At 46.1% G+C, this 14278-nt stretch overlaps 2 protein-coding genes across 2 annotated transcripts in view; both read right to left on the reverse strand.

Moving 5' to 3' along the window:
- The window catches only part of akap13 (A-kinase anchoring protein 13), a 31196-nt gene extending 30021 nt beyond the window's left edge, over positions 1-1175 (reverse strand). The window contains exons 1-2 of the mRNA XM_048257305.1: positions 435-1175; positions 171-282 (exon numbers count right to left, since the gene is read on the reverse strand). Of these exons, the coding sequence (XP_048113262.1) occupies positions 171-188 (18 nt within the window). The 5' untranslated portion in view covers positions 189-282; positions 435-1175. The remainder of the gene's footprint in view (positions 1-170; positions 283-434) is intronic.
- Positions 1176-2843: 1668 nt separating this feature from the next.
- LOC125302821 (A-kinase anchor protein 13-like) overlaps positions 2844-14278 on the reverse strand; it is a 48032-nt gene continuing 36597 nt past the window's right edge. The window contains exons 9-16 of the mRNA XM_048256141.1: positions 12852-12933; positions 10924-11012; positions 8001-8347; positions 7015-7074; positions 5506-5565; positions 3863-4046; positions 3286-3382; positions 2844-2974 (exon numbers count right to left, since the gene is read on the reverse strand). Coding sequence (XP_048112098.1) covers positions 2844-2974; positions 3286-3382; positions 3863-4046; positions 5506-5565; positions 7015-7074; positions 8001-8347; positions 10924-11012; positions 12852-12933 — 1050 coding nt within the window. The remainder of the gene's footprint in view (positions 2975-3285; positions 3383-3862; positions 4047-5505; positions 5566-7014; positions 7075-8000; positions 8348-10923; positions 11013-12851; positions 12934-14278) is intronic.

A 14278-nucleotide genomic window follows, 5' to 3' on the forward strand; every position in this document is an offset into this window, starting at 1 on the left:
ATCTATCTATCTATTAACTCCGACACACATGTGTGCACACACACACACAGCCTTTGAAGTTCTGCTGACACTGAGGAGGGTAGTTTTGGTTTGACACTGTTCAGTGTGTTGATGGGGGAAATCAGGTTCTAGCCAGTGGGCACGGAGAGGAGTGTTGATCGGGGACTCACCTTGCCCTTCTTGCTCATCTTGCTCTTGAGGTAGCTGAATGTCCGACTGACTTTGGTGCCCTGTCTCCCCTCGCCATCACTCCGCAGGGGCCCTGGGTCCTCCTCCGAGATACTGAGAGAGAGAGAGAGATTATCTTATTATCTTTCATCTTATTTTCAAATAGAGATTTAATGCAAATAGAGATGTAATGCTCCAAAACATTTAAAACTCCTGAGCAGTGTGCAGCTGAATGATTAGTGGAGGCTGACTAAGCCCCAGCTCACCTGTACTCCAGTGATCCAGACACGCTGCTGAATGACGCCAGACCTACAGCACATCAGACAGAAACATCAACAACAGCCACACGGGATGGTCCAGTGGAATGGAACTAAAAGGAGTTCAGGCAAGTCTCTAACTGCCATGCCATTTCAAAACAAAAGAGTGCAATTCTTGTATAATTCAGCTCTTAAATGAGATAACAAATAATGAAAAAGCCTAAATGCACAGAAGGGGTAAAGGAGTTAGGTAATGCCTAAATGCACAGAAGGGGTAAACACTTCATATGAGACGATACATTAATAAAAACTGAGTAAGTTTTAATAACTAAACAATGTCTGAAATGTATTCCAAATAGAGAAAACCATTGAGATTGAGACAAATGAGAATTTAAAGTCAACGTTCTCTACAATTAATTTATACAAGACCAGTGGAATGGCACACAACATTAAAGATAATCTGCAAACAAAACCTACAGTATAAATTGCCATTTCACACATTCACAAACACAAACACACACACACACACGAACACACACACACACACACATTTATTTTCCTATATAGATGCATAGACCAGTAGAAGAACCCTATACATGGCCTCCACCATATTTATATCCATATTTATATTTGCTCTGTGTGCCACAGTGATGTCAAGTGGAAAGACACTATCTAGGTTACAAGTGGAATTTCAACAAGTGGATTTTTTAAATTATGATTATCTTGGTGTCATGATTGACAGTGATCTAAATTTCAACAACCAAGTCTTTTAATTATTCTACCTTGTATCTTTTGTTTTCATTTTAATTATTATGTACTTTATTTTTTCAACTATTTTTAAACTATTGCCCTTCTGCCTCTTTGCTTTTGTTTATGTAAAGCACATTGACTGACCCCTGTGTATGAAATGTGCCATGTAAATAAACTTGACTTGACTTACCCAAAACGACTTACATCAATTATATTACAATATATTATATTACACGTCAATCATATTACAATATATTATATTACATATGTCAATTATGTTACAAGGGCCATCATCCCCAGAGCAACTCGGGGGTAAGTGCCTTGCTCAAGGGCACAATGGTAGACGCTGGGAATTAAACCCGTAGCTTTTTAGGCTACTGCATGCTAGCCTAGCTCCTTAGCCGCAGCGCTACCACCTCCTCGCCAATACTAGAGACGATCCGCACGCATGCGCGCACAGCCTTTTGGGGTTGAAATTGAAGCACCCAATTTCTCCTTTCTTCCCATTACTCCCTCCATTTGTCTGTTTCCAGCGTGCTTGAGGGAGGGTGCTAGAGGGGGTTCTGACATCTCGGCCTGCCAGCTGCAAAGACTAAAAGGAGCCTTTGAAAGGTGTTTATGAGGACCTGGGGTGACTTATGGGAAACGTGGGGGGACATGGAAATATATAGAGGGGGAAAACTAACACACACACACACACACACACACACACACGAAAAGGGGAACAGCAGCCTGATGGATGACTGAATTTAGATGTGAACATTTTAAAATGAGATCCAGCTAGACCATGCGGAGAAGGAGGAGGGTGAGGATGAGGAGGAGGAAATTGAATCCTGATCAGTCAGAAGTTCCGGAGCACAGACCCAGCCTGGGGTAGAGTAATAGCTCTCCCCTTCCACCTAAACACGGTCTGTCCCACATATGCTTTCCACGGTATGGAATCACTTTTCTTGCCACAGTTCCTTTCCATCACTTTTCACCAATGAACACTCCCACACACAGGCAGATGATCAACAGAAATCCCAGGCATGGTGACTGCAAAAACAAAGCGCTGAGCACCATGGCGCAGTGAGACACACAGCAGCAACGTGCTCGTGTCCAACTGAATGAAATATTACATTTCTATTTGAACTAGTTCTACATGAGATTGACTGATCATGTAGATGTAGTTAGTGGCAGTGGTGGTAGTACACCAAACCAGACACAGGATACATTTCAAAAGCAAGCCGAGAAATATTAAGTGTGTGTCTGTATAGGTGCATATTGTTTGTGTGAGTACAGGTACGTGTGTGTACAGGTGCATGTGTGTGTATCGATGCATAATGTGTGTGTTAGTGTGTGTATGAGTGTGTGTAGGTTTGTGTGTATATTGGTGGAAAGTGATGCTTTAGTGGCGTAGTGATGCACACCAAACCGTCCAGAGGGGTATATAGCACACACTGCAGGCAGTAGGGGCAGTTAGGAGGAGTGGCCCCTTACACAGGGGCAGATGTGGCGGCAGGACGGGGGTGGGGTGCTGGGGCATTAAGGAGGTGTTTGGGAATGGTGCGGCACACACTCCTGCACATGGAAATCATTGACGTCAGTGTGGGGTGGGTGGTGGGGGGGCGGGGTGGGGGGGGGTACAGCTGTGGGGCTGGGGGGGGGTTAGGCGTGCAGTCTGGGGCGTTACTTACTGACTGCCTCCTCCTCATCGCTGGATGAAGAGCCAATAGAAAAGAGTGTTTTAGATTTGGGGAGGAGTGGAGAGATGCTGAAGGAGAAGGAGATTCGCCTCTTTGGTCGCACGCGTCCCATCACTGGGAGTGGGTCCCCAGGGTCGGAGGGCAAGAGAGAAAACCAGAGCATTAAACAGGCAGGTGGAACAGAGATCCCTCTCTCCAGAATGACCCCGCACACTTTGTTCAGGATGGTGGTAGCATAGTAGCTATAGAGCTGGGCTAGCATGCAGTAGCCAGAACAGTTGAAGGTTTAACTCCTCGCTGCCACCACTGTGAGTGACCTTGAGCATGGCACTTAATCCCCCAGTTGTGTGGTGTGTTGTGTGTGTGTGTGTGTGTGTGTGTGTTAGACTGTCGATCTGGGGGATGAGGTTGGGATAGGAACTCACCGTCCAGATCTTTGGGACTAATAGCCACCAGGGAGCGAGACTTGGTAAGTGGGTGTGAAGGAGGTCTCTTCAAGGCTCTGAGGAGTCCGATTGACTTCTGAACACACACACACACACACAAAGGCATTAACAAATGCGCGGATACAATGAGTGTGTGAGTGAATGTGAATGTTTGTGAATGTGAATGTGGGCAAGACAATTAAAATCAGAGTCTGAGTCCCACTCAAAACTAGGGTTGGGTATCGTTTCAAATTTGATCGACTCCGATTCCGATTCTGCTTAACAATTCCGGTTCCTATTGAGTCCTCATTTCGATTTGAAAGGCCTTTTTGTGTTTTAGAGTCTCAAAATTGGTGACAAACGTGTGCATCTGAAATGAGCGAGTGAAAGTGTGTATGCGTGTGTGTGTGAGAGAGTGAGTGAGTGTGTGTATATATGTATATATATATATATATATATATATATATATATATATATATATATATATATATATATATATATATATATGTATGTATGTATATATGTGTGTGTGTGTGTGTGTGTGTGTGGTGTGTGTGTGTGTGTGTGTGTGTGTTACCTGGCTGTCTAGGCTACTGCACTCTCCCATGTCTGACTCCTGCTCCTCCTCGGTCAGCGAGACGAGAGAGCTTCCCCTGTCGGCCCGCACCGCATCCCGGGAACGGCCCGTCTCCGTCACTACACCTGGGGATAGAGCCCCACCTGTGTCCTCCTGCTCCGCAGACAGGCCCTCTAAACTGGAGCTGTGGAGGGACAGACACACACGCACACACACACACACACACACACACACACAATATGGAAAAATTGGAAATAAATACAATATTTACAACATACAATATAGAGCACAACTGAGATCCGACACACACTAAAAACAACAGAGACACATATTGTACATACACAGACCGGTACTGTATATACACAGACACACACAATCTAGAGACATCAAACTAGTCAGAACACACAATATCTATCGCAAGACGCATGATAACTGGCAGACATACACACGCCGCAGATGGTACTTCACAGCAGAGAGCGCTGGAAACTTGCTGTCAAGAGGAGCAGACACACACACACACACACACACACACACACACAATACCAGTGTCATATCCACAGACTGACTCACACATGAGCAAAGCAATAATGGCCACACACACACACATACATTTTTACATTTACACTATATTTATATTTCATAATTTAAATTTAGCAGACACTGTTGTCCAAAGTAAGTTACTGGTACATAAGTCAACGATATTACAAGGGATTACACTGCCTTGCTCAAGGGCACAATGGTGGAAGTTGGTTGAATTGAACCCACAACTTCCGTGGCTACTGCACGCTAGCCCAGCTCCTGAACCACTACACTACCACTGCCCTGACATACATAAACCTTTAATCTGATCTAACCATACTATTATTCACAAATCCAGTGTAGCGAGTAGATGAGAGTTTCCGCTCTGTTACCAATGTCACCCAGGCAACACACCACCACACACACACACACACCTTTAATCTGATCTAACCATGCTATTATTCACAAATGGAGTACATGCAAGTAGATGAGAGTTTCCGCTCTGTTACCAATGTCACCTAGACAACACAACACACACACACCAAATTCAGAAACAGTCATCCACAAAACACACACACACACACACACACGAGCGCACACTCTCACCTGCGAGTAAATCCTGTGGTCATGGTAAATAAGCTATTAAGTTAATTCTGCTCGCCAGGACAGGGTGGGCCTCTGTCCTCTCTGTGTAATGGACTAGAACACTGCCCCTCACCAAACTAATGGCAGCAGCTCAGAGCAGGAAGCAAGCGTGCTTCTGTCACACTGAGGTTAGCCAAAGTAGATTAAAAGGTGAAGCTGCTCATGCAGGCTCTAACATCGGAACTACATACTGTTTATACAGAACATACACACGCACATACACAACACACACACACAAACACACACACACACACACACACACACACTGTTTAACAGGCAGTTAAACACCTTTAACACACAAACATACACTAAAAATGTACAGGTTCAAAGACATGTGTGTACAGGAAACAGGAATCACACACACAGATCTCTCTCTCTCTCTCTCTCTCTCTCTCTCTCATTGGCTGAACTGTTCCACTGAAGTGTGTCAGTGCTTATCTACATTCTCTGTCTGTGCACTCTCTCTGTGTGTGTCCTACCTTCTGTTCCCAATCTCCTCCACCGCTGGACGGAGGATATCTGAAGGACACCAGCTCACACTACACACGGGATAAGAGGAGAAGAGGAGAGGAGGGGAGAGGGTGGAGAGTTAGATGGATGGAAGGGGACAGAGGAGAGGTGAGTTGAGATGTGGTGGCAAATGGGGTCAGTGCAAAGGGATAGATGGATGAAGGAGTGGAGAGAGAGACAGGGGGATGAGGGATAGAGGAGTGAAGAGGGAGAGAGAGACAGGAGGATGAGGGATAGAGAAGTGAAGAGAGACAGGAGGATGAGGGATAGAGGAGTGGGAGAGAGAGAGACAGGAGGATGAGGGATAGAGGAGTGAAGAGAGAGAGAGAAGAGAGACAGGGGGATGAGGGATAGAGGAGTGAGAGAGAGACAGGAGGATGAGGGATAGAGGAGTGGAGGAGAGAGAGAGACAGGGGGATGAGGGAGGGATGAAGAGGAGGAGGAGATGAGGGATAGAGAGAGAGACAGGGGGATGAGGGATAGAGGTGTGAAGAGAGAGAGACAGGAGGATGAGGGATAGAGGTGTGTGAAGAGAGAGACAGGGGATGAGGGATAGAGGAGTGAAGAGAGAGAGAGACAGGGGATGAGGGATAGAGGTGTGAAGAGAGAGACAGGGGATGAGGGATAGGAGGGAAGAGAGGAGAGGAGAGAGAGGATAGAGGTGAAGAGAGGATAGAGGAGTGGAGAGAGAGAGACAGGGGGATGAGGGATAGAGGAGGAGAGAGAGACAGGGGGATGAGGGATAGAGGTGTGAAGAGAGAGACAGGGGGAGTGAGGGGAGAAACAAACAGAACTCTGTAAAACCACAGTGGGAACAAGGCAGGCATGCAGACAGGTGGTTGGGCTGAGGTACACACACTAGTTTCTAGACACTGGGGATCTACACACTGGAGATATGAACACTGGATAGACACACTGGATATAAGAACACTGGAGATAAGAACCAGAGAGGGTTAAAGCGGAGGATCTTTGTAAGAACACTGGAGATAAGAACACTAGAGATAAGAACACTGGAGATAAGAACACTGGAGATAAGAACACTGGAGATAAGAACACTGGAGATGAGAACACTGGAGATAAGAACACTAGAGATAAGAACACTGGATATCTACACACTGGAGATAAGAACACTGGAATACTGGAGATCTACTGTACACAGTGAAAATCTACACGGCAGAGAACTATCGGTACATGTTGGAGATCGACAGCAGTAAGTCTGACAAGCTCTAACAAAAGCATTTGAGAAAAAAAAAAAATTCCATAGCTAAGAGCAGATCTGGTGGAGTGTGAAGCAGGTTTGGGGCCTCAAGCTAAGAGAACACTGGAAAATCTCTTTGCCAACAGGGCCGAAGGGTTACAAGGACATTTCCTCCGTCCCTGTAAAATCTGAATGGAAAAAGGCAACGATGGAGAGAGGGGGGGGAGGGAATGGAGGATACAGAGAGAAAGAGACAGAGAAAGAGAAAGCTTTGTTGTACCTTCTTCTGTGGCCTGTGGTCTTTGTAGCCCTGCCTCCACCAGGACTGCGGACAGCAGTGCTAGAAATGAGAGATAAAGGGTGGTTAGCCTGAGCCAGAGAAATAGTTCAAACAAAGCAAATGCAAGCTCAGTATAATGTGTTGCATCAGGCAAAGTGATTAAAAGATTTAAGGTGCTGCCAAAGGGACCATCAAACAAGTTATGTCTAGCAGATCCATTCTCTCCAATGCATTCTAACGCTGTCAGTGTTTTCTACTTGCCTCACCCTACTGAAGCTGCAACACTTTCACTAACGTAATATACATAGCCAAGCATCATCACATATAGCTTAGGCAGGACTGTCTATGGATGGCACCGTTTACAGTGTTGTCCAGGAGATGTCTATGGACTCAGTGTGACTTGGTGTTTTGGATGCATTTTTTGTGAAATTCACTTTTTTACACCAATATAAAATACCATATCCTCCGTTCAATCTATCAAAATCTCATTAATCTACTGAAACATTTCCTGAAGATGTAGGGTTTTCATTTTACAGTATATGCCAGAATACAGTGTGAAAGACAAACAACAATGCTGTTTTTCTCAGTTTGGAATTTTCGTAGATACTGCACTTTGGCTTTGTAGGGCAGTATTGTGGTCTGTGGTTCTGCTGGGTATGCGAGGAAGGTGTGAACCAACTGTGTTCTGTAGGTTTATCCTGTCAGTGTACTCCACAAAGGTGATGATGAAAATACAGAGTAAAATCCCAAAGCAAGCCTTTTCCAAACTCCGGATTTGAAGCCTCAGGTTCAAAAGGGCTTTCCAGGACTGGCTCAACACAGTTATCTGGCTGACTCAAACACTTCCAAGAGGTGCCGCCCTGACTGAGCCTCAAGCAGGTGTGATGTGGTCTGTGGTTTAGTGTGTGTGGGTGTGTGTGTGTGTGTGTGTGTCGTAGGCATGTCTCTGGGGCGTGTTTCTATGTACAAGTGAACATGTGCTTCACCTGTTGCGCTGGGCGGCGTTAGGCTCCGACGGCTCGCCCGCGGGCGCTTTGCCCGGCCCCCAGCTATGGCGGCGGAAGGGCGAGAGCGGCCGAATGGCGGGGCGCAGCAGGGCTGAGAGGGCGGGCACCTCAGTCACGCGGTCCTTGCGCTCAGACTCCTCTAACTCCGTGGAGATGGGTGAGGACACAGTGCCCGCCGTGCCCTGCCACGAGTCCGTCGAGCTCCAGCTGGCCCTGGCGAGAGCGTCCACGGGGTCACGGCGGGGGACGCTGGGAGGGTCATCTGTGGAGGGAGTGGGCGAGGACACCTCACTGCACCTGTCCACAGCTGGAACTACAGTTTCCACCTGTGAGGGAAGACAATGAGTGAACCATCAGAACTGGGTACTGTAGACAGTAGAGAGTGAATTATCAGAACTTGGTACAGCAGAGAGTGAACTATCCGAACTTTATACAACAGAGAGTACACTATCAGAACTTTATACAGCTGACAGAGTGTGAACTATCAGAACTTGGTAAAGCAGACAGAGAGTGAACTATCAGAACTTGGTACAGCAGAGAGTGAACTATCAGAACTTGGTAAAGCAGACAGAGAGTGAACTATCAGAACTTGGTACAGCAGAGAGTGAACTATCAGAACTTTATACAACAGAGAGTGAACCATCAGAACTTTATACAACAGAGAGTACACTATCAGAATTTTATACAGCAGACAGAGAGTGAACTATCAGAACTTGGTACAAGAGTTGGGGGATGAACTAACAGCACTGGGTAGAGAATGCCGTGATGAATGATCAGAACTATTAGAAGTGGAGTGGACAACCACAGCTAGGTGCAATAATGGCAATGGCATGATACATGTGCTGGCTTTAACAAATTGTTTTTAGAATGACAAACTAATCGGTCGTTTAAAGTTGACTTTAGATAAAGAGTTAACACCGATGCTTTATGCAATACTCTAAATGGCCTACTCTGGGTCTGGCAAACCAAGTACTGGCTTACTGGCAAAATAAGTACTGGCAACAAGCTCTGACACATACACACACGCACCCACATGCACGCACCCACACACACACACATCCACACACACACACAGACATGCTGTAAGAGTTGTTTCCAGCCTCATAAAGGTTATATAACAGTCAGGCGCACCCATTTGGGAGCAGAAGGAACACATCATTGCCATCATTACACCAGAGCAGGAGAGAACAGAACCATCATGAGCACATTCTCTTTCTATGTGTGTGTGTGTGTGTGTGTGTGTTTGTTTGTTCGTTTGTGTGTGTGTGTGTGGGGGGGGCATTATAATGAGAACATAAAGACCTTGAACTCTATGTAACTCGCAGTGAATGAGTGTGTGTGAACATCATTGTGTGTGTGTGTGTGTGTGTGTGTGTGTGTGTTGGACCGAGTGCGTGTTTGGGCAAGACCCATGGGCGGACTCCTAGAGAGAACAGATGCCTTGACAGCGCACTGCTAAGAAGTAGCCATTACAACACAAACTTTTAGAACAATCGGTTACTCCTGCTCCAGAGATAACATCATTCTCTCCAGGCCCTTTCCAGAGGCTTGTGTGCACCACAAATACATGGGTGCTATCTAAAGTTCATAATGCCATGTGTTTGTGTATGTACATGCATGCCGGGTGTGGTGTGGAAAGTGTATATTTGTATATCCCTGCCGTATGTCTGTGTGGATGTGTGTCTATGTATTTATACTGTGTGTGTGTCGGTATTATGCATTTGTGTGCGTGTGATGCAGTGTGTGTGTGTGTGTGTGTGTGTGTGATGCAGTGCCATCACAATGTGTCCGTAACCATGTGTCAGTATGTGTGGATGTCTGTGGTGTGTCTGTGGTGTGTGTGTGTGTGTGTGTGTATGTGTGTGTGTGTGTGTGTGTGTCAGTCGCCCTCTAGTTCCAGTGTAAGAGTTGCATTTTGTTCAGGGTTCGCATAACTCTCTCATCAGACTCTGATAAGCAGACGTAAGGTAGTGCCTGATCTACACATACTATCTGAGCACAAGAACCTTCTCTTTCTGCATCACACACACACACACTTCCCTGTCTCTCTCAGATTCTCTCTCCCTCACTCACTCAGAGACACACACACACACACTCCTTCCCGGTCTCTTCTCTCTCACACACACACACACACACACACACACACACACACACACACACAAAGAACCCTAGCCTCTCTTCACTTCCCTCTGCACTCTCTGATCTCACTCTCACTCTTGAGGCAAACCCTTTTTTGGTATGTGGCAGTCGAGGTGGTCCATAAACAGATCCCAAACACCGCTCTTGAGCAGCGCGTCTCTGTCAGGAATCTGGACCGTACATGTACAGTGGGACAAGAGGTGTGAGTGTGTGTGTGTCTGTGTGTGAGAGAGAGTGAGAGAGTGAGAGTGGAGTGTGTGAGTGTGTGTGTGTGTGTGTGTGTGTGTGTAGACCCAGTGGTGCTTCTAGCAGAGGAGATGCTTTGCCAGATGTTGCTGTGGTAGTGGGCAGGGGCTACACCGAACTGGAGCATCAGCAATGATGAACAGTGGAGCTCTCTGTGTGTGTGTGTGTGTGTGTGTGTGTGTGTGTGTGTGTGTGGTTAAGGTGGTCTGGTCAGTTAATCATAATGGTTTTCTGCCAGAAGGCTTACTGATGCCATATAATGATGTCAGAGAGGTTGAGAGAGAGTATGTGTGTGTGTTATGTGTGTGTGTTATGTGTGTGTGTGTACTCAAAAATATTCACACACATCCAATAGCAATAGAATAGATATGAATGTGAAATGTCAGCAGGGAGAGTGTTTTATTACACTGTTTTAAAATACTACATTAAACACAGAGATGCCAGATTAGATAGACACCTGATGTCCAGTACTCTACTGAATACATGAGACACACACACGCATCATTATCTTACTCACCTTAGGTACAGTGTCCCCATCTGCCAGTGAGTCCATCGGGACATCTGACCCAACAGAGACCCTCTCTGAAGCTGGACACATCGGGACATCTGCAGAGGAGGCATCAAGATCAGACAAACACACACACACACACACCTGTGAGTCTTGAAAAAACAAACTGAAAAGATGTCTGTCTAGCTAAACCCAGACAGACACACAAACAGACTTTGATAGAGAGAGAGAGAGAGAGAGAGAGACAGAGAGAGAGAGAGAAATAAAGACAAAACACAGACAGACAGACAGACACACAAAGAGACACACACACTTACAGCACCTCTATCATTTGAACAGATCTTAGCCTGTCCCATCTTAATCATGCCCAGCTCTGCCAGTACAGTCAAACCCTACACTGCCCATCCCATCCCACCCCTGTCCAACCCAGCCAGAGCCCAGAGCCCAGAGGCCTGACCCTCCCCTCCCCTGTCCTGCCCTACCCTGTCCTGCCCTGTGACTGGGAAGCTGGGCCAGGCTGGGCACTGTGGGATTGCCTTGCTGCCTGCAATCGGCCACAACAGGATGTTGAGGTCATCCTTCCAAACAGATGATCTTATTCAATTTGTCTGAAGAGGGGTTCTTTGCTTTTTTTTTTTTCTTTTATTATTGTCACAAGGAAACCATCCATCTTGACTGTGTTTGTGTGTGTGTTCCCCTACACACAGCTCACTGTCTCCAGAAAGCCAATCCACTCTGGGCACATGTACCGACTGGAGGAGTGGTTCTGAAAGGCCAAATCATATCACACGAATAACGCTGATGAGATTTCCACTAAGACAGGATGCTCTTTTCGCCCCATCCTCAGATTTTTCAGCACCTGCCACAGGCCAGATATGGAGCTGAATGTATGTTACACACGGTTACAAACAGCTTACAGGATACACAGGATTGCCTGTCTGAGGAAGGCTCAGGCAAACACACACGCAAACACACACACGCAAAACACACACACACACACACACACACACACACACACACACAATCACAAGAGTAACACTACCAGGAGCTTATTATAACACCATAACCTGAACTTGTTCAGCTTTCGCACAACTCTCTCATCAGACTGATAAGCAGACTCTCTCTCTCTCTCTCTCTAAACACAATAACCTGAACACAACTGTTCAACCTAGCGATTACCACATTGTGACTAAACCTTGGATCCTACAGTATCCAATAAATCATAATAGCATTCCACAAGCTATACACAACACATCCATGCTTCTCAGCTGCCACACGTCATGCATCAAAGATTGCAACAAACCGATTTTATACACATTTATGACAACTGATGTCACCTAATGACACACACACACACACAGTCAGTGCTCGATTAGCATTTTGTCAGTATGCTGCATCATCATGCCCAAGCGCTTCAGGGAGCTACGTTAGCAAAACAAGACAACTGGAACTGCCAAACAGCACAGCTAGCAAAACAACAAGACAACACGGCCATCAGGCAGACAGAGCAGTAGAACATGCCAGCGTGGGACCCAACAGGTTGTTATCATTTTCCTTGGCCTATGATTACTCATACACACACACACACACACACACACACACACGAGGCCTCCCATAAGCACCAAAGGCCTGTTTACTGCACAGGATGCTAGCTTACGCACACAAGATCAAATGCAGTCTACGGTTTGGTGACTCATAATAACTAGTATATGATGCATGTTCATCTGATGTCATTTTCCAACAGCCGACACACGCCTGATGTTATTTTCCAACAGTTTAGGCCAAAATGTTAATAGATAAATCACAGGGAACCCGAAGAGCCGTCGACAGGGAAAAACAAATGTCAGCTGTAAACACCACAGCACAGCACAGCACCCATGATGACAGGCAGCAGTTTCAGCTGGAGAATGATGGTGGGTACGTGAATCAGTTCTTACCGGAACGTTCCTTGCTGCTATTCTGCAAGTCCGTTTTTGGACAGGAGTCCACTGCATAAAACACCTCCGTCTGTCTGTGGATCTGAAACAGAGGAAATTAGCCATGTTACTAAACAGCAAACATTCTCATCAACACTGAAACAAACATCACAACAACGCAAAATCACGGATATCACAAAACATGCTACGATAGGCTACTACAAGCATCAGATAAGACATTGCAAGCATCAGATAAGACATTGCTAAGACATTGGAGTGTTAACGTAAGATTCAGAGTATGTATATGCATATTTTCTAACTGCACCAGCATGTCAAAAAAGCAAGATCAACATTTTCCCTACAGTGACACCGCTGCCTTCATCAACATCATAACATTGTTTATAGGGCGTTTCTGGGCCATTTTGGGCCATTTTAAGACCTATAGCCAGTGCTCCTGACGGCTGGATACTGTCTCAAAAAGAGTAGCCACTCACCAGAGCAGTTATCAGTGAATGTCTCTCTCTAGCTTGCACATCTCTCTGTAGCTTGCACATCTCTCTGTAGCTGGCACATCTCTATCTCTGTAGCTGGCACATGTCTCTCTCTCTCTGTTGCACATCTCTCTCTAGCTGGCACCTCTCTCTGTGTAGCTGGCACATCTCTCTCTAGCTGGCACATCTCTCTCTAGCTGGCACATCTCTCTCTAGCTGGCACCTCTCTCTCTAGCTGGCACCTCTCTCTCTAGCTGGCACATCTTTGTGCACAACAAATATAATGGCGTGCGAACAAAAACACAATACACCCCAGGACTAGACGAGGACCCACACACACACACACACACACACACACACACACACACACACACACGAATATGAGACCTGAGCTACACTTTACCCTACTATTCACAAGAGCACATAACACTTGCTTGGTGCTAGACACCATAACCACCAGTTTCTCCCTTACCCAACCACACACACACGCACACACACACCAACCACAACAGTCTCTAAAAGGGCACCAGTGCCAGGCTTCCTGGCAGTAGTAGCAGCTGATGCCAGCGCCACTGGGTATTGTCTGGGCAGATGACGGCCCACTCAGGCTTGCACCCTCATGTAACGTAGATGACTCCCGTTAAAATGTGACAACATTAAAGAGGACGACAATGAGGTCCTGATACACTACTAGCCACTGGAGAGCAGGACGCATAATGAATATGCTTCCCCTACGCCTACACACACATATAAATTATAGTTTACACACACAATGAAGACACAGATTTACTCTGGTAATAGTCTCAATCTCATCTCAATTTTCCAACAATATTGTGTGTCCACAGGGCTACTCGTCTGTTATAATTACTCATTCTGATTTTTGTCAGTCAGTATGTTTCCATGCACAGGTAAGTGAGGCTACAGTTATAGCTTCGGCTGGGATTTGACCATAGACAG

The sequence above is a fragment of the Alosa alosa genome, chromosome 11 (assembly GCF_017589495.1).
Source record: "Alosa alosa isolate M-15738 ecotype Scorff River chromosome 11, AALO_Geno_1.1, whole genome shotgun sequence".
Classification (NCBI taxonomy): Eukaryota; Metazoa; Chordata; class Actinopteri; order Clupeiformes; family Clupeidae; genus Alosa; species Alosa alosa.